Source organism: Metarhizium album (genome assembly GCF_000804445.1).
Source record: "Metarhizium album ARSEF 1941 chromosome Unknown scaffold_40, whole genome shotgun sequence".
NCBI classification, from domain to species: Eukaryota; Fungi; Ascomycota; class Sordariomycetes; order Hypocreales; family Clavicipitaceae; genus Metarhizium; species Metarhizium album.
Window position 1 is genome coordinate 134,021 of NW_024467614.1, and position 21,841 is coordinate 155,861.

At 48.5% G+C, this 21,841-nt stretch overlaps 3 protein-coding genes across 3 annotated transcripts; 2 read left to right on the top strand and 1 right to left on the bottom strand.

Annotated features, from left to right (window-relative positions):
- Nucleotides 1–433: 433 nt before the first annotated feature.
- Nucleotides 434–1,346, top strand: MAM_08006 (Speract/scavenger receptor; the record flags this gene model as incomplete). The annotated part of the gene is made up of 3 exons (XM_040826804.1): nucleotides 434–701; nucleotides 767–1,070; nucleotides 1,100–1,346. The coding sequence occupies 3 exons, from the start codon at nucleotides 434–436 to the stop codon at nucleotides 1,344–1,346; spliced, it is 819 nt and encodes a 272-aa protein (XP_040675232.1).
- A 14,764-nt stretch (nucleotides 1,347–16,110) lies between these two features.
- MAM_08007 (WD domain containing protein) lies at nucleotides 16,111–18,393 on the top strand (the record flags this gene model as incomplete). Its single annotated transcript, XM_040826805.1, has 2 exons — nucleotides 16,111–17,169; nucleotides 17,239–18,393. The coding sequence occupies 2 exons, from the start codon at nucleotides 16,111–16,113 to the stop codon at nucleotides 18,391–18,393; spliced, it is 2,214 nt and encodes a 737-aa protein (XP_040675233.1).
- A 1,357-nt stretch (nucleotides 18,394–19,750) lies between these two features.
- MAM_08008 (exo-beta-1,3-glucanase) lies at nucleotides 19,751–21,584 on the bottom strand (the record flags this gene model as incomplete). Its single annotated transcript, XM_040826806.1, has 2 exons — nucleotides 19,751–21,324; nucleotides 21,413–21,584. The coding sequence occupies 2 exons, from the start codon at nucleotides 21,582–21,584 to the stop codon at nucleotides 19,751–19,753; spliced, it is 1,746 nt and encodes a 581-aa protein (XP_040675234.1).
- Nucleotides 21,585–21,841: the final 257 nt, after the last annotated feature.

The following is a 21,841-nucleotide window of genomic DNA, read 5'->3' on the forward strand; positions in this document are numbered from 1 at the left end:
ACGGGATGGCATCGGGCGGCGGAGAGGCTGGCAGTGAGGTCCTGTGCTTCGCTGAGCCTGCTTCGGCAAGCAAAGCAAGCAGGCGTTGGACGGTTGGACGGTCGGAGGCGGGCTGAATTGGCGCCGCGTGATTGGGTGGGCTGCGATGGAGAAGGAGAGCTTTGAGTGTGGCGGGTTATCCCATGTCCCGACGTTTTGGCGGGCTCGGACGGAGCTGTCTGTGGAAAGGAAAGGGCGCCTGGCAGGCGTGCACGCCACGCACCTTCCGTTTAACACTGAATGGTCCGGTCTCTCGTAGGGACGAGATAGGGAAGATAGGGGGCCTCTTTTTTTTTTTTTCCCCGATCCATCTTCTTTGTTTTTCCCCCGCTACAGTTCCATCTCTTTCCTTCCAGCCCGACACTTGGCGCCAGGCCCAGCCAGGCACGGGAGCATGAACAACTTTGGCGTCATCGAGCTCGCCAGCGCGAAAACAACATCCGCGCCGGGATGGGCCTACGTGCCGGACACGGCCATGGGCCCCGGATCCGCGGGCATGCAGCCTGCCAACAGGAAACGCGCGCGCAATCCGACCGGTGGAGGGCCAAGTCTGGGTGATTTGACGGCCAGACAAGAGACCAAGATGCGGAAGGAAGTCGAGGCCCTGGAAAGGGACGGCTCAAAGGATAACACAATCCCCCTGCCCGCGAAGGGCGGCCGAAGTACGTCTGAGCGACTCGGCCCACTGGGTGGCCACGTGAGAGGGGGGGAGACTGACAAGATGAAGCGCAAACCAAGTTCACCCCCAACGTCCGAAAAGTAATGCAATCCCAAAAGACATTTGCGAACCACCTCGACGACTACCTCGCTCTACAAGCCCTCGAGGCCCAACCATCTTCCAACGCGAGCAAACGGCCCGCGGCCGGCAAGAGGGACACCGCGACGTCTACGCCCAAGAATTCTACGCACGATGACGACGTTGTCATGGCAGACGACTTGCCTCCTGTCTTGCCGCCGCCGTTCAAAGCGCCGCCCGCACCGCACCCCGGCGATGACGACCCGCTGCTCGTGTCTCGCGTGCCAGAGATGCCGTCCGACTCGGAACTGCGCAGATTGTTAGCGCACCCGCCGTTGTCGTATCTCGAGACGTTGGGGGCCGTGGACGACAGATATCCGAGGAGGGTGTTTTGCGAGGTTTGCGGGTATTGGGGACGCGTCAGGTGTTTAAAGTGCGGGACCAGGGTTTGTGCGTTGGATTGCTTGGAGACACATGGGGAGGAGTGTGTGACTCGCCATGGGCTGTGAGCTGCGGGCTCAGAATCGCTCTGAGCCCGGCGGTCACGATGGCTCTCGCCGCTGGAAACTGACCCGGTGGCTTTGGATCACTCTGCCGGCGAGAAGTATATCATGGGACCGACGACGGGGCGTGATTGTGCAGTTTGCTGGCGTTTGGCATGGTTGGAATCGATACCCCTGATATTAAACTAGACTTGGATAGCTAGGTTGCTCGGTTTCATTTTACTTTTCTGACGTTTGCAAGCACATATCGCGACTCGTCTGGGGTCGTGTTCCTGTCGTCGTCGATCAAATCAATAGTCGGTCTAGCCACGATGGCTTGGTGCAGATTACGCCGCGACAAATCGAGTCCCACGCCGACATGTGGCCGGGTCCGTCCACGCAGACTCGCGACGCATCCATCGGGAGAGACGAGGGCAGCCACACATCCCGGCGCAGTACGGAATAGGGCAAAGATGTATCCTGCCCATGTGCGCCCGTGTGTCGGGGTGTTGGAGGAGGCTTGCCAGAGTCCCAAGTCCCAGAGAGAGACACCGCCGGCAATGGTGCCCCTGCCGGTGATCAAACAACGACGGCAGCGCCAGATTCGCATCGCGCTCATGCAGGCGTCTCGGGGAAGTCAGGCAAGTCATTGTCCGAGAGGACGAGGACCGGGTCCGGGTCCGGGACGGGTCGGGTCGGCCACAGACCACGCCTCCAGGATATCATCCCAGGGGCTCCGCACATCGAGCATCGGCCGCAGTTCTCACCAGCCAGCGCGCGGCCGGCTCACTGGGCTTCGAGTCTTGACTGCCCGACGAGAGCTTTCTCGCCAACAAGTCGCAAGGGGGGCCTCGTCGCCCGTGGGAAGGGCGGCCCGCGCAGGACTGATCGGGACCGGAGAGACTTCCTCTCGGGACGACGAGCATGCGGCATTGCACGACATGCGCACCTCTACAAATCAAATCACGTTGCTGATGAGGGGGGAGTGCCGCCATGGAAAGGGAGGATTCCAAGAGCTCGTGTCGCACGGCATGTGCAGACAGGGCCGATGATGTATGGGACCACTGTCAGGACTCGGGACTCAGGATGAACGTTGCCCACGTACACGTACGGAGTACATGCATCCGTTGACGTAGTCCGTAGAGAAGCAGAGGGTCCCGGTCGGCGGTATGGACCTTGTTTCGTCATTGGGACACGTCTGTCCTCTGTCCTCTCCGACGTCGAGTAAGCTGCGTACCAAGGCGCATGGCTGATCTTGTTATCCCGTGCTCTGTGCTCTGTGGATGAATAATGAGCTGTTCGCGCCTTTGGAAGCATCGCTCGGGATTGGCTTCCAATCCTGGACGTGGTAGCTCCGACGATGAAAATTGGGCGTGGCATCGACTCCGCTGGCAGTGTCGACACCTTGTCTGGCTTCCATTCAAGCCGAGACTACATGGCAACATTCATTGCCTTGAGGACACGGCCAAGTCCAGCCTCGGATACGCTCTCTGGATGCCTTCAACCTGACAATAGGGGCATAACCCCCATTGTACCACTTCTTACGGCTCCAAGATATTGCCGTTCACGACGCCATGAGACGGATCTGGAAGTGCGGCACGCGAGCCCGCTTGATTTCAGATGCCCAGGCCCTCAACATTTTTGACATGCCTGGGCAAGGGACGAGGCACCAGCCAACGACGCCGCATCGAGACGTTACTCGCAAGATACACCAGACCAGTCGTGAGTCGTGACTCGCCGCAAGCCAAGTAAACGCTCTGGCTCAGCCTTCTCCAGTTGCTCGTCATGCTCAAGGACTGCGTCAAGGAACTGGACCAAGCCGCTTTTCAGCCTTTCAGGAGTAAAGATGTTCCAGAAGGGGGATCCGCGCGGGCTAGCTGGGACCAATATTGTGCAACAAATTTCTTCGGCAAGTCCTTTCCACGGCACTCTCCCCCACCCTCCTTTTTTTTACCCTGTACAGCTCGATCTCTTACCCTCTCACCAGCAGTTTGTGGCTGCAAGAACCGTTAGGCACAATCTGTGTTTTTAGATCAAAGGAGAGGGCCCCTGCCCCATACACCTGTATGTACTCATACGCGCAGCACCTATGCCACCACCAACCCTTGCAAGGCGTACTGGAACAGTCTGCCAAGCTCAGAGATGAAAGACGACTCGTCAACACGTGCTGGAAAGGGAAAATCATACAGGCACTAAAGCAAGGTCATTTCCATGTGGTAAGAGCGGCAAAGGTACCGTAGTGCTCCGTAAGAAGCGACACCCAGCGGTGACGCATCACCCGAGCTGCATACTCCGTACATACATACGTATGGGAACGTGGTGGCGACAACACATTTTGGCTGCTGTCCAGGACAAGGATGATGATATATGACATGTTGGAAAGGACGTGGCCCGCAACAACTTTTTGGACCGTTCCAACGTGCCTGCCCCAGAACGGGTGTGGTTCGTTTATCGAGACGCAACGGCACGAGGGTGGAGCTCTGGGGAAAGTAGAAGACAACCCGAGTTGAATGTGACTCGTCCGGTTCGTGTCCTCCATCTATGATGTATCTTGGGAGGCAAGGTCGCTATTTGGAATTCTGTTAATGTCACTCATACAAAAAGGCTCCAGCAGGGATGACCATCCATTATTCACTGCACAAAGCTGAACAATAAGGCTGGCGTCGGCAAGGAAATGTTTGGGAGGAAGTGTCTTGACGTAAAGGGGGGTCTCTGGGCGGCTGGGATTTAAAGTTAGGGAAAGGCTGCGTCTACTAATCTTGTACATGACATACATACCTCTAGACCTGTACTCCGTAGTAGTATATCCCTTTGTCTGCCAGGGCAAGGTTCACTGTGCTTTATGATAACTATGCTTGTGGAGGAGAAGGAGAAATATGCCCCCCTCCATATGATAGAACTGTGAGCATCATGTGAAAGAGCTGTCACCTTGTACAGAGTTCTCGGTACACATGACACGAGCCGTCGAAAGACATGTTAAACATGATTTTGTCGACCGAGCCGCGTTGAAACTTTGCCGCGTGGTGAGAGGAGGTGTTCATCGATCTACAGAATGCTGCAATTGGAATTCCGTTCGTCAGCCCTGCTTCGCGGTTAAACAACAGCATACGGTAGTACGTTGCCAATTCTCATGCCCCAGTATCTAGATCTACGGACTTGTAGATACGTGAGTGGCTGTTGGCTGTTGATAGGGCGCCGGAGCTCTGCGTGTACCAATTCATTGCACGCCCAAGATCATTACACCATCAGGAATCCGGGGTCAAAGACCAAAATATCGTCGTAGTAGCCCCCACGTAAGGAATAATCCACGGATAGGGCAGAACAGCTGACCGCTGGTTGCAGGGTGCATGGCTCATGCCTCAGAGCAGCGAAGCGAAACAGTCGTCATGTAGGCCAGGGAGGAGAAACGGGCAAAATCACATCGGGAGACTCAACCGTGCTACGTACCTTCTCTGTCCCTAGGCCGGAGAAGCCAAGGGTAAACCTGTTGTGAGTCTGTGTGACATGGCGTCAAACGACGCAGGGGTATGCATAGCACGCATTTCTGTAAGAGGAAAAAAGCCGTTGTTAATAGATGCCAGGGCTGCCGCCTTGTGGCGGTACATACTAAAGCAAAAAACATGTCGTGTATTCGGGGGAGTCGCCTCGTCCGGCTCGGACATCAGGGCACGGCAGTGTTTTAAAGGTTCAAAACACCCAGGGCGAAATCGATACTGTACATCCAGCATGAGCAATGACACTTGCACCACATGCAGCGTGATATGTCACATATGTGGACTCTTCAAGGGCAGGGGTGGACGACAGCCATGCCTGCCCACGAGGTTGGATTCCAGAACAGGCGAGAGTAGAAGAAATAACCTTGCCAGAGCGTCAACTGGTTCATTCCAGACGCTGTGCGCCGTCAACTTAATAGTAGAAACGAGATGCATCTGTAGAGGGGGGGGTGATCACGGAGTGATCCGTAGAACCTACTGCCAGTAGTAAATGGTCGGCCCCCGTGAGGTCGGCCACTACACAAGCTCTGTCGCCATTTAAAATGATAAATTCGGCCAAATACCCGCGAGCCTTGGTGAGAAGGTTAATATCAAAATTATGCACAGCCAGGCTCTTGACCCTTGGGAGACTATTCGGCCTAGTTCTGGGGAAGCTCCACTGGCTCCTTATGAGTTTCTAAGAAGCCTATAATGAGCTCGTAAGCTGTAGCCTGTAGGTTCGTGATATAAGCGGCTCAGCAAGAACCAGAAGGCAGGGATTCCAAGTCTGAAATCTTGGCGTTCGGGCAGGGGGTCTCACCGGTGTGGAGCCGAACCCTCCGTCCTGTCGCACGGCACGGCATGCCCAACGCGCCCTAGCATACCCACCTAGGGCTAATAGACACGCACGCGCACGGGATAAAGTTAATGCGCACCTAAAGCGTGGAGCTAAGCGCACCTATTTAAAGGGCGTATATAATTCTCTCTTTTGTAGATTAATTTAAGGCTTTTAACTATTATCTAAGTAATATCTAGCTTAGTGCTACTGCTATTGTGTAATAGTTATAAGCCTAGGAGGTGTTAATTAACTCCTGCAACTTCTACTAGCACATTAAGTATTCTTTATGTATATTATATGCTTATTATTTTTGTTCTAAGCTAACTATAAGCTAATCTACTAAGCTAACTGCACTAGCAGGCGCTATTTTAGCGCTAGCAAAGCTTCTTTGTTTCTCTATAAATTAGAAGAATTAGTATAATGTAATATATAGTTATTATAGAATATAGAAGATTTAGAACTATATAGACTCTAATTAACTAGAGTAGGAGTCTAATAGTTTCCTTAAGTCTAAGCGCTTAATAATAGCAAAGGCTAAGGTTCTTTATAAAGCATATTATTACTCTAATTTAACTTATATAGTTACTAAGGCATATAACTAAATGCAAAAGGACTATAAGTATTAGCGTGCTAACTAGCTACATAAAGAGAAGAGCGCAACCTATGTATATACTTAGTTTGCTGTTTTAATTAAACTAAGCGTATATTAGGCAACTATAGTTAAGCTAGAGAGAATAAATCCTAAATTTACTCTTAGGCAGCTAGTTAAGGCGCTAAAGGCGCAGCTTGCTTTAAACAATTTAAGCATTTATATAGAAGCTTATAGAGCTTATAGAGCAGTCCTTAAAGATGCTTAACGCGCAAATTAGAATCCTAAGAATTAGTATCTCTAATAAAGTAAGGCCTTTACTTATGCTACTATAGAAAAGATCGCTAAGATCTAGGGTATTATTACTATCTATAATTTCCTTAAGGCAGCTAGATCTTACTATAATTCTAGCTAGGCTAAAACTCTAATTAATATAATAAGAAACAACAAGAGTATTAAAATACTAGAGACTTATATGCTTAGGGATTTTAGTAATATATTTAATAGCTACCTTGCTTAGAATAAGTATAGCAAGTTAAAAGCTAAGGGCATTTATACTACTTTAGGCGAATACTTAGATTATAAAGATAATAAGAATAATGCTAATAATAATACTTAAGGCAATAGCAGTAATAATTAGAATAACGCTTAAAACAACACTAAGAAGAAGAGGTGCTTTTGTATGCCTAAGGATTTATCTCTCCTCTATCTCTAGAGCGCTTAGAAATACAGAAGACTACGCTATATACTTACAGAAGACTAGAGTCTTAAACTTTATATACGCCTAACTAAGAAAGAGATTATATAGATAAAGAACTACTATAACAGCAATAAATAAAAGGACTTACGCTTAAAGCTATTAGCAGAAGGCATAGAACTAAGCTTACAAAACAACTAGAGCTTTAATAAGAAACTACACCCTTCTAATAAGGGATTTAATAGCGCTATTATAGATCTCTAGATTACCTAATTTTATAGGCAATACTTTAGAATTTATATAGCGCTTAGACAAGCTAAACATCTGCTCTTCTTAAGCACACTATTAGACAACTATAGTGCTATATATTTTATTAATAATATTAATCTGCTTAAGCTAGGCTTATTTAGAGAGACAATAGGAGAATATATAGAGGCAGGAGCAATAGGCTATCTAATTGTTAGAAGAGGCATATATATGCTTAGGAAGATTCTATATAGTAATAATAGCGCTAAAACAGCAGACCTTACTCTTAGCAATATAGCTGTTATTAAGGACTTCTACGTTAATATTGTCTTAGCAGATCTTCTATATAAGAAGGGAGCTTAGCTTAACAGTTGCAATTATATACTACGCTATAGACTATTAGAAAGAAGCGTAGTGCTAGCTTAGCTTGTTAGGAAGTTCAGCCTAACCTTCCTTAAATATAAGCCCCTTAATAACTATATAAAGAACTCTTAAGGAAATACTGTAATCTTAAGCCCTCCTACTATTATTGCTGCAAGCAGTTATACTTAGAATATATATACATAAAGCTCTTAGCGCTAGAGGCCTAGCAAGGACTCTCTAAAGCTAAGAGAAGATACCTCTAAATTGTAGCATCTATAAGCCGGCTATCTTAGTAAAGCTGCGCTTAAGAAGCTCTACTTAAATGCTAGGAACGTGCGTATAAAGGGAATTAAGCGTAAAGACTGTGACGTCTGCGCTTAAGTGCTTGCACACTAAGTTATATCTAGGCGCTCTAGAGAACACGCATTGCTACGTTTATTTTAGCGCGTGCATTAGGACCTCTAAGATTACTTACCTAGTTATAATAGCATAAATTAGCTCCTAGTATTTAAGGATAAATACTCTAAGATAATATAAGTACATCTGCTCCCTAATAAAGCATAGGAAACAGTATTTAATACACTTTTTTACTATAAGCGCTAGGTTATACAGCAATTTAGGCTGTTAATATGCAAGTTTATATAGAACAATAAGAGTGCTGTAATTTAGCAAGCAGGCAAATCTATATTCTAACGCTAGGCATGCATGCAAGGGATTAAGCTTGAAAACTCTCCTCTTTATATGCATAAATCTAACAGCAGCATTAAAAGAGCAGGCTAATTAATCACGCTATGCTTGATTAAGATGCTCACAAGCGCAGGCCTACCTATAAACCTATAGTTAGAGAGCATACAAGCTGCAGCATATCTTTATAATATAAGCTCTTGCTAAACTACTAGTTGGAAATTACTACAGCAAACTCTAGACACTTAGTTCTGTGACAACGCTTAATTACTAATAAGAGAGTATACAGTAGACTTAAGACCTAATTAGGATAGAGTCTATGCATATAGCTGCTGTATATATCTGCTTAAAAGAGATTGTAAGGCAGGCTGTAATAGATAGTACTATAAAACAAGCCCTAGAGGCTATATTAAGTATCTAGTTAAATACTCTGCCTTTAATATATACTAAATATAGATTCCTTGCCTTAATAGAGTTATAATAACAAGAAATATAACGTTTAATAAGTTTATCTTTTATAATGTATGCATAGAAAGCGTAGTTAAGCTTTCTGTAATAGAATTAGAAGCTTAATTTACAGCCCTTTAAATTAATAACAAACTAGACAAAGAAGTAAACTACTTACTTTTCTTTACAGAAGATAATACTATAGTAGAACTTAATGCGCATTCTACTTTAGGGGTAGAAGCTTAGACAATCCCTAAAGATAAAGAACTAAGCGTAGTAGAGCTAGAAATACATATAGAACTTTCTACTCTACGTTAAACGCCTAATTATATATTTAATATAGACAATAATACTAGTAGCAGGCCTAAGCAGCTAACTAGTATGCTATAAGCTTAACTAAGCATTAAGTTACAACCTTCTTAGATACAAACACTAGCCTAGACTGGGGATAAGACTTAAGTAATCTTGCTAACTAACGCGCAATAAAAGTAGAGTATATTAGCGCTAGAGGCTTACTAAGCGCTAAATAAGTTAGCTACTCGCTTGGATATGCAGCAGAGAGCCTAGGTCTTAATAGAGGCGTCTGCTGTTAATAACTACAGAATAGAGAGCTTATAAAGCATAGAAGCTCTATACTATAGCGTAAGGCTAGCTAATAAGGCGCTGTAGCGTAAGGCAAGCTAGAAAGAAGCGCTAAGATTAGAGTGCCTTGCGTAGAAGACATCCTAACATGCATTTAATGTAATATTTGTAGCAGCTGCTAGAGAATATTCTGCCTAATTAGTAGAATATAGATGCAAAAGCTACATAAAGCTTTGTAACAGTTTACGCAGTAATTAATGCAATATACAACAAGGAAAATAGAGCTTAGCTTTAACAACAGCTTAATCTAGAGAAGGTTTACTTAACTAATCTAGTTAAAGCGCCTAGATCCTAGAAGAAGATGCAAAACTACTTATTAAAAGCTTAATAGAAGGAAGTAATGTCTGCAGAGGTTACTACACTGCGCAATAAAGGCACCTAGAAGGAAATTAAGCGTACAAATGTTTAGTTTAGGCTGCTGCCTCTTAAGTAGGTTTATACCTATAAGTTTAATAAGAGAGGTTATCTTAATAAATGCAAAGCATGTATCTATATATACAGCGATTTGCAGGACTGCTCTATAATTAAACAAACTTATATAGTAACGCTTATAGTGTATGCATTTTAAATTATAATAGCGCTAGCTGCTAGGTATAATATAGAATTACTGCAATTTAATGTTAAGAATGCCTTTCTATATGCAAAGCGTAGCAAGTATATAATACTAGTAATATGTAAGCTCTCTAATAGTTACAAAATACTAGGGAAGTGCGTTTAATTACTTAAAGCCTTATATAGGCTATAAGACTTACTAAGCTTATAGTTTAAAGAGCTAAGTATAACTCTTAAGAGAGCTAGGCTTAATCTAAGCAAAGAAGAGCTATATATCTTCTTTAATAAAGCTTAGAACGTCTATCTAATATTTTTTGTAGACAATATTATACTTGCCTTTTACAAGGGAAGAGAAGTAAGGCAAGCAGCAGATTATATAGTCTAGTGCTTAAAGCAAGCATACAATCTAGAAGAGAAAGGCAAACTAAGCTTCTTCCTAGGCATCTAGATTATTAAGGACAGACTACACTGCAAAATTTTCCTTTATTACAAGGCTTACATAGAAAAGATTAGTTAAAAGTTTAGTTAAGCACAGAAAGCTACTTTTCCTACTATACTAATCTCTACAATAGAACTTATATAGCGCGTTAGTAAGGCAACTAAGCAAGAAATTAAAGCCTACTAGGAAAAGGTCAGCTCTCTGTTATACACAGCAATTATAATTAGACTAGACGTCGCTTATGCTGCTTCTAAGCTTTTACAATTCCTAACAAACCTAGGCTCTAAGCATTAAAAGGCAGTAGACTAAGCTATTTAATACTTAGCCTTAACAAGTAAAGTCGCTCTTTATTACAGCAGTATAGGGGAAATTAAAGCGCTAGAAGTTGTAAGTAATGCTTTATATGCAGATAATTTAAGCACATAAAGGTTATTATAGAGATATATTATTATGTTATTTAGAGGTCTAGTTATCTAGAAAGCTACGCGCTAAAATACAGTAACTACATCTATAATAAAGGCTGAACTACTTGCTTTACAATAAGTAGCAAAGGAGATTATAGCTTTAAAGCGCTTTTTTCGCAATATTTATTTTAACCTAGGAGAGAATTATAACATTTAATACAATAATTAGCAGACAATTTGTCTTATGCTTAATTTAAGCAAGCAAATTAATATACATCTGCGCTATATTAATATTTATAATATATAGTTAAAATAGAAATATAAAAAAGAAAGCTTTAAAGTTATATAAAGTTATATATTTACCCTACAGCTAAGATGCCTGCTAATAGATTTATAAAGGCGTTAAACAGGCAGCATTTTAAACACTTTAGAGGCCTGCTTAATTTAGTCGATCTAAGCAGCTAAGGCTAACTCTTGTAACGTTATAATTACGCGAACAAGAGTACAGCTAAGGGGGGGCATTAAATTAATTGCCTCTTAGATACATAAGCGCCTACCCCTTCTAAGCAAAGCGCGCTTAGAAGGCAAATAAAATTGTATAAGGTAACGCTAAAACGCTAAACGCTAAAAACACTTGCAGGCAAAAAGCAAGCTGCTGCTTATATTAAAATATATATGCAATAGAACAACAAAAGCAAAGCTTACTTCTTAACAACTAAGTCTATAACCTAGTTAAGCAAAGCTCTTACATAAGCTTTCTTTCCTCTAGCTGCTAATAAGCCCCTAGCGGCATTATTAGCTCTAACACTAAGTGTAGACTCTTTATATATAGAGTTAGACTCTATAAGAAGGTTAAGCTGCAATTAAAGTGCTTAACAGCACCTATTATATATCTACAGCTTAGAGTATTAAAATTAAGCGTAGAATCAGAGGTAATAGAGCGTTAGGAGCTTACCTTGCTGTCTACACCTAGCACTAACAGCATCTGCTTAGCAATAGGAACTAATATAGCGTGACTATATATATAATTAGCAATTAGCTAATTAGAGGAGCGAAATTAAGCTTACTAAGGCCGGCAAGTATAATTGCCTGCCTTGCACAAGCAGCATTATTTAGAGCAACTAGTAGTTACCTTAAAGCAGCGACCTTTATTGCCTTTGCTTGCAATAGCCGCGCAAATGCAGCCCTTATAGAGCACATTACGCAGCACATCTAGCTCTAGAGATTTAGTCTAACAGTTAGCGCGTAGGACTTACAGAACAACGCTTCTAAGCACAACTTACTCTTTGCACTCTTGTAGGCCTAGCAGGCCTTAAGGGACAATAACGCTTAGAGAGAGAAGGCGTTACTAGAACCTCCTTGCTATTAGGAGTAGAAGCAGCACTGCTAGGCTGCTCCTTAAATAAGGTAGACATAGATATATCTAAATTCGCTGGTATTTACTGCTAGCGCTTAGCGTAAATAGTCCTGCCTAATCTTAGAGGCATAATAATAATTACAATAATAATAGCAACAATTAAAATATAAGCTTATAATTGTATAAAGGCAGTTGCAGAAGGAAGGAAAAAGAGAGCTTGCAATGCTCTTAGAAAGCGCGTATAAATATAAAGAGCAGCCGGCTAATAAGTATACAGCGCTTACTTTTAATTCACCTAAAAAAACAGTATAGCTACACTATACAAAACAATAGAATTAGGGCAAATTAGAGGCATTAGCAGGCGTGCAAGAGCTTTAATTAAACGCTCCGTTAAGCGCACGCTCGCATAGTCTAAGACTCGCAATAGCTTCAAACGCAGCTTCAATTAGGGGGTGTATCGCACGGCACAGCATGCCTAACGCGCCCTAGCATACCCACCTAGGGCTAATAGACACGCATGCGCACGGGATAAAGTTAATGCGCACCTAAAGCGTGGAGCCAAGCGCACCTATTTAAAGGGCGCATACAATTCTCTCTTTTGTAGATTAATTCAAGGCTTTTAACCATCATCCTGAGTGATATCTAGCTTGGTGCCATATCGTGTGACACGTCCTCCAACAGGACGTACTGATGTCAATCACCAAGTCGGAAAGTCGAAAAGTGATTGCAACCGCAGAAGGCCGCCATATCAGGCGAATGTAGTAGCGTAGTGTCCATGACAGAAGAGAGGAGGCGCGGGCATTGTCACCCATACATCAGTCGAGTCGAGCCCAAAGAGCTTCCCAGACCGATATCAAGTACCACGGAGTACTCCTAACTCGCTGTCATCAGCAGCCCTGGCAACTGTGTGTCTCGAGAGAAGGCTCTCAGAGTCATCCACAATGAAACGACAGTGGTGACTGGCTGGTCGACGAAGTGGGTGCGCCATGGGGCTCTAGAGCAATAGATCAGTTATCATAAAAGACGGTGGCACAGACCAGTACTAGGACGGACAAATTCGCCAGTGTGGTCAGTCATGTCCTGGCCCGGGTTTTGGTTGGAGACGGACACATGGTGTTGGAGAAAGCCAGCAAGGCCTTTGGTGGAGTACCACGGGATGGTTCCAGATTGTGTCCGGCATTAGGCTCGGCATGGTCGAGGAACTGAGTTGGGCTCGTGGAATTTACCCCAAGCGCATCAAGCATGGCGGGCGAGGTATCAAGGTCGATAAGGAATTTTGATGCCTCTGGTGGGAGTTTGGGACAACGGAGGGCTTGTTCCACTGGTGCAAACGCGCCCGATTACGCGGCCTTGGAAGCTGCAGCACCAGCAGTCGATGGAATCTTGGCCGCGTGCCCCTGAACAGACACAGCCTGAATTGTCCGGGGCTTGTTCGGACGGTGTCTGCACTGTCATCAGTCATGGAGTACGGAGTACCTAGGTCTAAGTACCTATAGCCAGTCATGTTGATGTGTATGATGGGAGCACTTGGCATACGGAGCGCTGGAGGGATAAAAAACTGATGCATCCCAAAGAAAGTCATGCCGTCATTGGAGGATGTCGTGAGTGATTTTTGGCCGCGGAACTGAAGCAGCTGACGAGTCCAGACTTCTGAGTACGTAAGTTACTCGGTCCGTCCATGTACCGGAACGGAGGGCGAGGTAGAGAACAACCAAGTGCCGAGTGGGAGAGTGAAGAAAAACGAAGACGCATACAAGCCGAGAGCGAAAGTTGTATGGAGTAGTTGGTGGCGTGGATGTTTCCTCAAAGCACCGGGTGCTAGGGAAAATGTGACTGCAGCAAGTCATCTATCTAGATTGCAGATTCATCAATGTTGCACGCTGAGTGAGGTGCACGCAGCCAGAACGTAGAAGGCAGGCAAGGCAGGCAGGCGCAGGCAGGCGCTGCCATGCAAACTCGCTAGTTTCGTGGCAGGAGCCTGTTTCCGACAGGCAGGGAGTACGGAGTACAGACACGGCGTGGCGTGGCGTGCCTTGTGCAACATGGAATCTACGTCTCTGTACTCCGTACTCCGTACGGAGTAGAGCCAGCTGCAGCCAACTGGAACTGGTACTCTGGAGTCTGGAGCACGGGAGCGCCTGCCGCATCTGCCACGCTGGGTTTTGATTGAGTCCTTGGCGCCGAGGTCTTTCCCCATATTGGCACGGATATGTGTATATGAGCACTTGAGCGCCAAGTGGTCAATCAATGGGTTGGGTTGCTTTGTAGTTATACTAACTTACCGAGTACGGCCAAGTCTTCACGTTTCGATCAACTCGATTTCACACTTGATGCAATGCTTCCAAGATGTTCGGTCGATGGTGGGATGCATCCAGTGACCGACCGCTGACCGGGCACGCCAAGCACCCACTCCGTTCTCGGACGGTGGACCCCCAGCTTGCCAAAACAGTCCCCGATGGCGCACAAGCTTGTTGAGCTATCACCGGCCTTCGACTGGGCGGCGGGAACTGTCGAGCGAACGAATATGTCACACCAGTCCATCCTGGCTGGCAACCCGGCCGGCGTCAGCATCAGCACCAGCACCACCAGCATCGGAATCAGGCTCAGCGTCGTGAGCCGTGACCATCCTGGTCGATCCACGACACTACTAGTAGTAGTTACTCATTACCCACCTCGACAGCTGGTCTGTTGAAAGCCCACCACACGTCTGGCTGTATAAGCAATGGCTCCAACCGTGGATACGACGCCGTAAAACCGCCACTGGCAAAACTTCTCGCTCGCTTTTTCCCTGAGGGTCTTTCCCCTGCTTGCCACCTACCAAGTTCTCGTGTCTACACAACTTGGCTTTGGTAAGTACTTACTCCGTATTGAAGTAATGCTACCGACCATCGGTCAGGCATCTGGTCGTATCAGGAGTTGGGGCAAGCCAGGAATCCCTCCATCAGGCCGAATAAATACTTGGGGTCTTGGGTCGACGTCGGGTGTCACTCGCGGACGTCGAAACGGAGTTGGTTCTCGCAGTTGACAGCTCAATACCCGCCTTCCCCAGCACGACGACGACTTTCGATCCCGAGGGCTATCTCGCTGCCCGGCTTGGCGAATTGCAACAGGCAGCCAACGCCCAAGGCGGCAGACCGTCCCCGAGTCGGTATCAGAACCAGAGCATCCATCAGTCGTACGGAGGACCGAGTACGTAGAAGCGGCAGCTTCCTGTGCTACACGTCTGGTTCCTCGAGACGTTTAACCGTGACACAATCTTCTCCTCTCGAGGTTCCCAGCTTAAATCGAAACCTTCTCCGGGTGACCAGTTTTGTCAATCAGCCAGCCCATTGTCTTCAATCATACTGGCGCAAACATCGGGCATCATTTACCCTACGCATTTCCACTTAGGATCCATTGTCAAGTGCGGAGCAGTGTAAAGTCGTCCTCGGTTGGCTTGGATGCAAATGCTGCGCTGGGCTCTTTTGAAATCCAGTGTTTGTTTTGATCAAACGTCACACATCCTTTCCCGAGGCTCGATAGCCTCAGGCCAACCATCGTGCCTGACTTCGTGCCTTGGGCTGCACGTCAATGAATTTGCCTCGACCGTCCTATAATCCTATCCGTACGTATTGATCATCCTAACGTCCGTCCTGCCCCGCAGCCCGACCGTCGCCTCAGCACGCAGTGCCCAGTGGGAAAAAAGACGAGGTGGTAGGAGGACTACGTCAGCAACATATGAGCGCCGTCCCCCGCAAAAGCAAAAAAAGAAAAAGAAAGAGTTCAAGAAAGGAAAAAAAAAAGAAAGGAAAGGAAAAAAGGGACATGTGTATGGATGTCGCCTAACTGACTAGCTACCCGACAACTCGACTGGCCAGGGGAGACGTCCCCCGATAAGTGGACAATCTAAGAGGCAGCCGTGGCTATTAACTACTCCAAACTGAGTGAGCAGTGACAAATCTGATCGAAAACTAAAAAAGCAAGTCCCGGTTGTGATACATCAGACTGGCCCGAGCCTAGCGACAAAGCCAACTAACTGGTTTAAGCCAGCGAAGCTCTGGAACGCATAAGGCGGGCTCTCGCGTTCTTCCGGCTGGCAGGCATTTCAAATAATCTTGGAAAGCTCCTGCCGTTGGCACCGCCATGCGCTCGTCATATTCGTCGGCGGAACAGTCTCACAGCGAGTCAGACTGGTCTGAGCAGGATGAAGGCGGCTCTCGCCACTCGGGGAACGGCGTTGGAGTTGTTTCTCCCAATACCGACCACGACCACGACGACGACGGCATTGATAAAACTCTTAGCGAACTAACCCACGCTGGTCGCCAATGTCCTGTCTCGGGCCTACCCGTGACGTCTACCCGACACGACGCCCAAAACACCACCACAGCGCACCATCCTGATGCGAACCAACCTTTCCATCACGTTCCTCCTACCCACCCCCCTGATCAATCACATCATTTACAATCCCCAGAGGACCATCATGGAGATGACGATGAGGGCATGAACGATATCGACAGTGGCGTGCCCCTTGACCAGACTCCCCATGATGCCCACACCGAAGACCATCCTGGCTCACATTCTACGGCGGCTGGGATTGACTACGACTACAACGACAGCAGCGACGGCAGCGACGGCAGCGACGGGGACCTTGACATTGAGCAGGATTCAGACTACCATGGGCCTCTTCCCTCCCAAACTTTCGATCTATACCCCAACTTCAACGGCCCTCCCAACTTACCTCTGCATTTACACGACCTTTACGGATCTTCGTTGACAATGGGCACGGAGCTTACGTCCCAGACATGGCCTGGCGCCAATGGTCATGGGATTTTTCCGGCACCAGAGATGAACATGGCTGCGTTTGATGATACGAATGATGCCCTCCCACCTGTCCAACTAAGCAATCCCAATCCAGCAATTCCTGGAGCCGAAAATCTCGGTCTCGTTGACTTTCTTCGAAGCTGGGCCTATCAAGGCAGTTTCGCTGACAGCCCTCGATCTCGTCCGCCACACCTTGGCGAGGTAATAAAACAAGCTGGTGCCCGTGTCAAAGAGGTCAGGTATTCAGATCTCCGCGGCGACCATTGTGATTTTCAGGGCTTAAATTGGGCCGCGATGGAAACCACGCGGAGAAATGCGAGAGAGAGGCGCCTTCGAACCTACAAAAATTACGTCAACCACCACGGGTCTGATATATTAGCCGTAGGTGCAGTGCCGCAACGACGCCCGCCACACACCCCACCGTGCACGTTTGCTAACATGACAATGTAGCCTCACATGGATGACGAGGGCATTCCTTCTTTTGAAAGTTTCTTCCGTCTTAGAAGGATGAACATTCGACAAGACGTTCATCTTGCTCACTTTCAGCTCCGAAATGTGCTGGCCTGCCCTTCACGGACACACGCCTACTATCCCAGCCCGACGGGTGTGAATAGGATCAATACGATTTCTCGAACTACCGACGTCATGATGAACACGCGCGACCTTCCATCCATGAGTGCCGCGCTTTCCAGCCTGGATGCGGCTTGCGGGGTTTTGATGGGAGGCACATTTGGTGGTGATTATTACCTGAAGCCCCTGGACTGCGACGACAAGTCAAGGTTCACCGAAGGTCAGATCACGTCCGACTTTAGCGGGATCACGAATCACGTCAAGATATATCAGCCTCGCCGCTCCTCGGGCCCAGCAGCAGCAATTGCCAGCAATGACCGCGGGTTCCGAGTCATGGACGTTGGGACGGAGCACTTTGTTTCAGAAAAAATGTACCCTTTCGCTCTCAACTGCTCAGCACTATCACCAGATCATCGCCTTCGTGTACTTGTCGGTGATAGCTCCAAGGCCCTCATCACAAACGCAGACACCGGCGAGGTCCTGCAAGAGCTTGCAGGACATCGCGACTACGGTTTTGCTTGCGATTGGTCGGAAGATGGGCGGACGGTAGCAACTGGTTTCCAGGATCGTGGCGTCAAGATATGGGATGCGCGCAGATGGTGCAATTCCAGCGGTATAAGCACTCCGCTGTACACCATTCGATCGGAGATGGCCAGTGTACGCGGTCTTCGCTTCTCACCCCTTGGAAGTGGCAAGCCAGTGCTGGTGGCAGCTGAGGAAGCAGATTACATCAACTTTGTCGACGCGCAAACGTTTGCATCCAAGCAGACCATTGACGTCTTTGGCGAGATTGGGGGCATTGCATTTGCAAATGACGGGCAAGAAGTCAATGTTCTCTGTTGCGACAAACATCGCGGTGGTCTGTTGCAGCTGGAGCGATGTGGACGCCGACCAGAACCGCTTCTTGAGAATCTGGAACAACACTCGCTGCGCTGCCTACATCTTGGGGAGGAGGATGAGCAAAGACCGTTCCAGGACAAATGGATTCGCAGTCGCAGAGCGGCGTTTTTCGCCCAAAGCCTTGAGCCGTTCTGATGGGATCACAGCACTATTCTTTTTTTTTTTTCCCTTCCACTTTTGATAATTCATGACACGGGGACAACGTCGACCGAAACGAAAACATATTCAGATACAAATACCCTCTTTTATACGTTCAAAGCAACGTCGCCGACGTCAGTACATCATTTCGACGGGCCTGACAAATTTGGATGTCCTTTATTTCTTAGTCTTATACCCCAGGCCAATTTCTCTGAGCTTTCCCCGCAGCATTACTACTGGCACGTTGCATCTTATTTGGTTAGATTAGCGACCACCCGACGCAACGCCGTGGTGTTTACGCTTTGGATGTTATTAGTCTGTTCCTGGGCTCCCGGACATGTTGGAAATACACATACACGACTTTCGCCGCCAAGAGCAGGGGAGCTGGCTTCGCCTCTTGTCTTGTCGATTATGTGGTTTGGGCAAAATTACGTGATTGTCGGGCTCAATCATGGCAACGAGACGATGCTTGTTTCCAAATTTGTTGGATATCAGAAACAAGACAATGTACATCAGACTTCATGTGTTTACTAGACTTTTCCAGAGCAATCAGGTGACAGGTCAGTCGGGGACGGGACGTGACGTGACGTGAGCCACGGACGGGGTCGCGAGAAATTCTGCGCTTTGGCCGCCTCTCGCGGGGCGCCACCGCCGCCGGCCGGCAGGCAGACGGGACAGGCAGAGGCACAGGTTGCACGGCACAGGCAGAAACCGCCACACGTCGCACGGCAAGCAGTCCACGTCGCGGCCAGACGTGGCAGACGATGGCACGGAGTAACTTACAAAACACAGGACACAGGGAGGGAGGGGTACACAAACGAACCCCCAGATCACGCACACTCCAACGTGGTCAACACACATGGCCAAACCGCGGATGCATGTGCCACCAATAAGCCAATGCGTACTCGAGTCGGGGTCCAGACGAAAATGCAGCTCATCCCAAGAGGCTAATAAATTATTTCAGCACGAAGCAGATGCTATATATGTACATAGAAAGATCCAACTGTGTTGCGTGGCACCAAAAAAAAAAAAAACACCAGAGACGCCATCAAGCTTGGCAAAGATGAAAAAGGACCCGTAATGAAACGGAAACACGATATGATCGAGTTCAAAAGGCCCTGACCGCAATCGTCAGGACCTTTGCTTCTTGCCGTTCCACCCACCGCGCGTTCTCTAGACGACATCACAAGTGTCACGGGTCTGCCGGGGGTCGTCTGGCTCCTGCATATCATCTGGATCGGCTTCGGGTCTTCTTTTCCTGTTTTCGGCTCATGTACATTCGGCCAAGACTCGGGCCGAACGAGCCTCGTGGCGGGACAGTCCAGAGGCGTGGCCCTGGTGTAGTCTTTTTTCGTTACAGTTGAATCTTGACTTTGAAAACAGCGCCGAGTCCCCAGCTGTCCTCGCAGCCGCAGGTGCCCTTCTGCTTCCAGAGATCGTTTTCCAGGGAGAAAAAGATGACCCTGTTTCCGATCTGTTTCCGAATCGACTCGACTGCAGTGGCCTGCGCCTCGGGCCCGACCACGGCGAGACCGTTGTTCGAACCGCCCGAGGGCCAGCCGCATTCCAGGGTGATGACGTCCTTGTCGCAGATCTTCTGGAGAATGTCAATCTGGCCCTGGACGAACTTACCCGCATCACTGGGACTGACTCCGTTGTTGAAGTACGGGTGAATGTTGGCACCGGTGAGGTCGACTGCGGGACAGAGGGTGGGCGCGACGTCCTTGCGCTGCCAGATGTTCAACGTCTCCGAAATGGTGAACTTGCCCTTGTATTTGCCAGAACACTTGCCCTTGACAGCTGTGATGAGATCCTTGAGTTGCTGAGGAGAGCAGTAGTTGTTCATGATGGCCTCGTTACCGACCACGACAAGTTCTACAAGATCCCACTTGTCCCAAGCGGCAAGCTTGTCTATCTGCTCCTTGATGTCGGGCGTGTCCACGCTGCAGCCTGAGGCCTTGACAAATACACCCACAATCATCTTGAGGCCATGCTTGGAGCAGGCATCGCCGACGTTCTTCAGCGTGTCGCAGTCTGTCGAGTACACTCGCACAACAGAGAAACCAGCACTCTTGATGCCCGCAATATCAGCATCGACCTGGCCTGCTGTCTTGCACTGGCCGGTGGCGCCTACGTAGGGAGTGTAAGTGATGCCCAAGTGGTCATTGTTGCTCACCAGGCCGCCGCCGTTGGTGCTTGGGGGTGGTGGCGAGGTATCGGACGTTTTAGGAGCCTCCGAGGACTTGGCGGGAGGGGGGGGCGCCTGTGAAGTCTTGGCAGGAGGCGGAGCAACCTGTGTATTCTGAGCAGGAGGGGGAGCGACCTGTGTCTTGATGGAAGTCGGAGCTGGAGCGGCAGTCGAGGTTGGAAGACCCTGGCTGGTAAGCGGGCAGATGGTGACGAAGCCCGTCTTGGTGACGGTGACGACCTGCAGGGGAGCAGTGTAGGTGCCCGGCTTGTAGGTAGCGGGAGTGGGATATACGAGGACGGTCTGCTCGCTCACGGTTGTGGTGATGGGAGCAATGGTGTAGGTACCGGCGCTGGGGCAGACGTAGGTGGTCTGGACAATGGTGCTCGTGGTGACGCCGTCGCTGGTTTGAACAGTGGCCACGGGGCAGGTGACAGTCGTGGCCGTCACGACAACCGTCGTGACACCGCCAACGGTGTGAGTGCCGGCGGGAACCTGGGTCGAAGTAGCATCGCAGACGGTGGTGGTTTTCTGGATGGTGACGGTGGTGGCCGACAACGTGTAGGTGCCTGGGGTCGGCAACGTGTGAACGACGGGAGTGGGCACGACGACGATTTCGGTGGTGGGAGGCGCCGGCGGAGGTGCCTTGGTCGTCGGTGGAGGCGGCGCTTCGCTGCAAGACTCGGGAGAAGCAGTCACGGTGAGAGTTCGAGTGTCGGTTTTGGTGGATCGGACCACGACTAAGCACAGTGTGTTAGTCACTCACGAGTCTTTCCCTCGGTCGTGTCGGATGTGGTCGTGGGCATTGGACAGTCGGGGAATACATACGGGTGGGCTCGCCAGTAATGGTTTTCCAGATGGTGGTGCAGCCGGGTACGCAGACGGCGCTGGTATCGTTCTGAGCCTTCCTGAAGAGGTGCTCGTGAGCATGACGGTGGTGGCCGGCCGAGGCGCTGCTGGCCAGTGCCGCCATGGCTGCGGCGACAAACGCTCCCTTCATCGTGAACAGTGTGTATATACTGGTGACGGTTGTCCGAGGTGTAATGTATTCGTTAAAGCGCAAGGAAAAGAGTGCCCGCTGAAGGAGTGAAGCGGTAGGCTGGTGAAGGGAAGTGAACGAAAGGCCAAAAGATGGCGTGGACGACGTTCCTTACGAACTCGACATGGGCAGCGGATGCGTGAGGAGAGGAGAGAGGAGAGGAGAGGAGAGGCGGGAAGGGAGCAGCAGGCATCAAGGCTCAGTTGGGGGATATAACT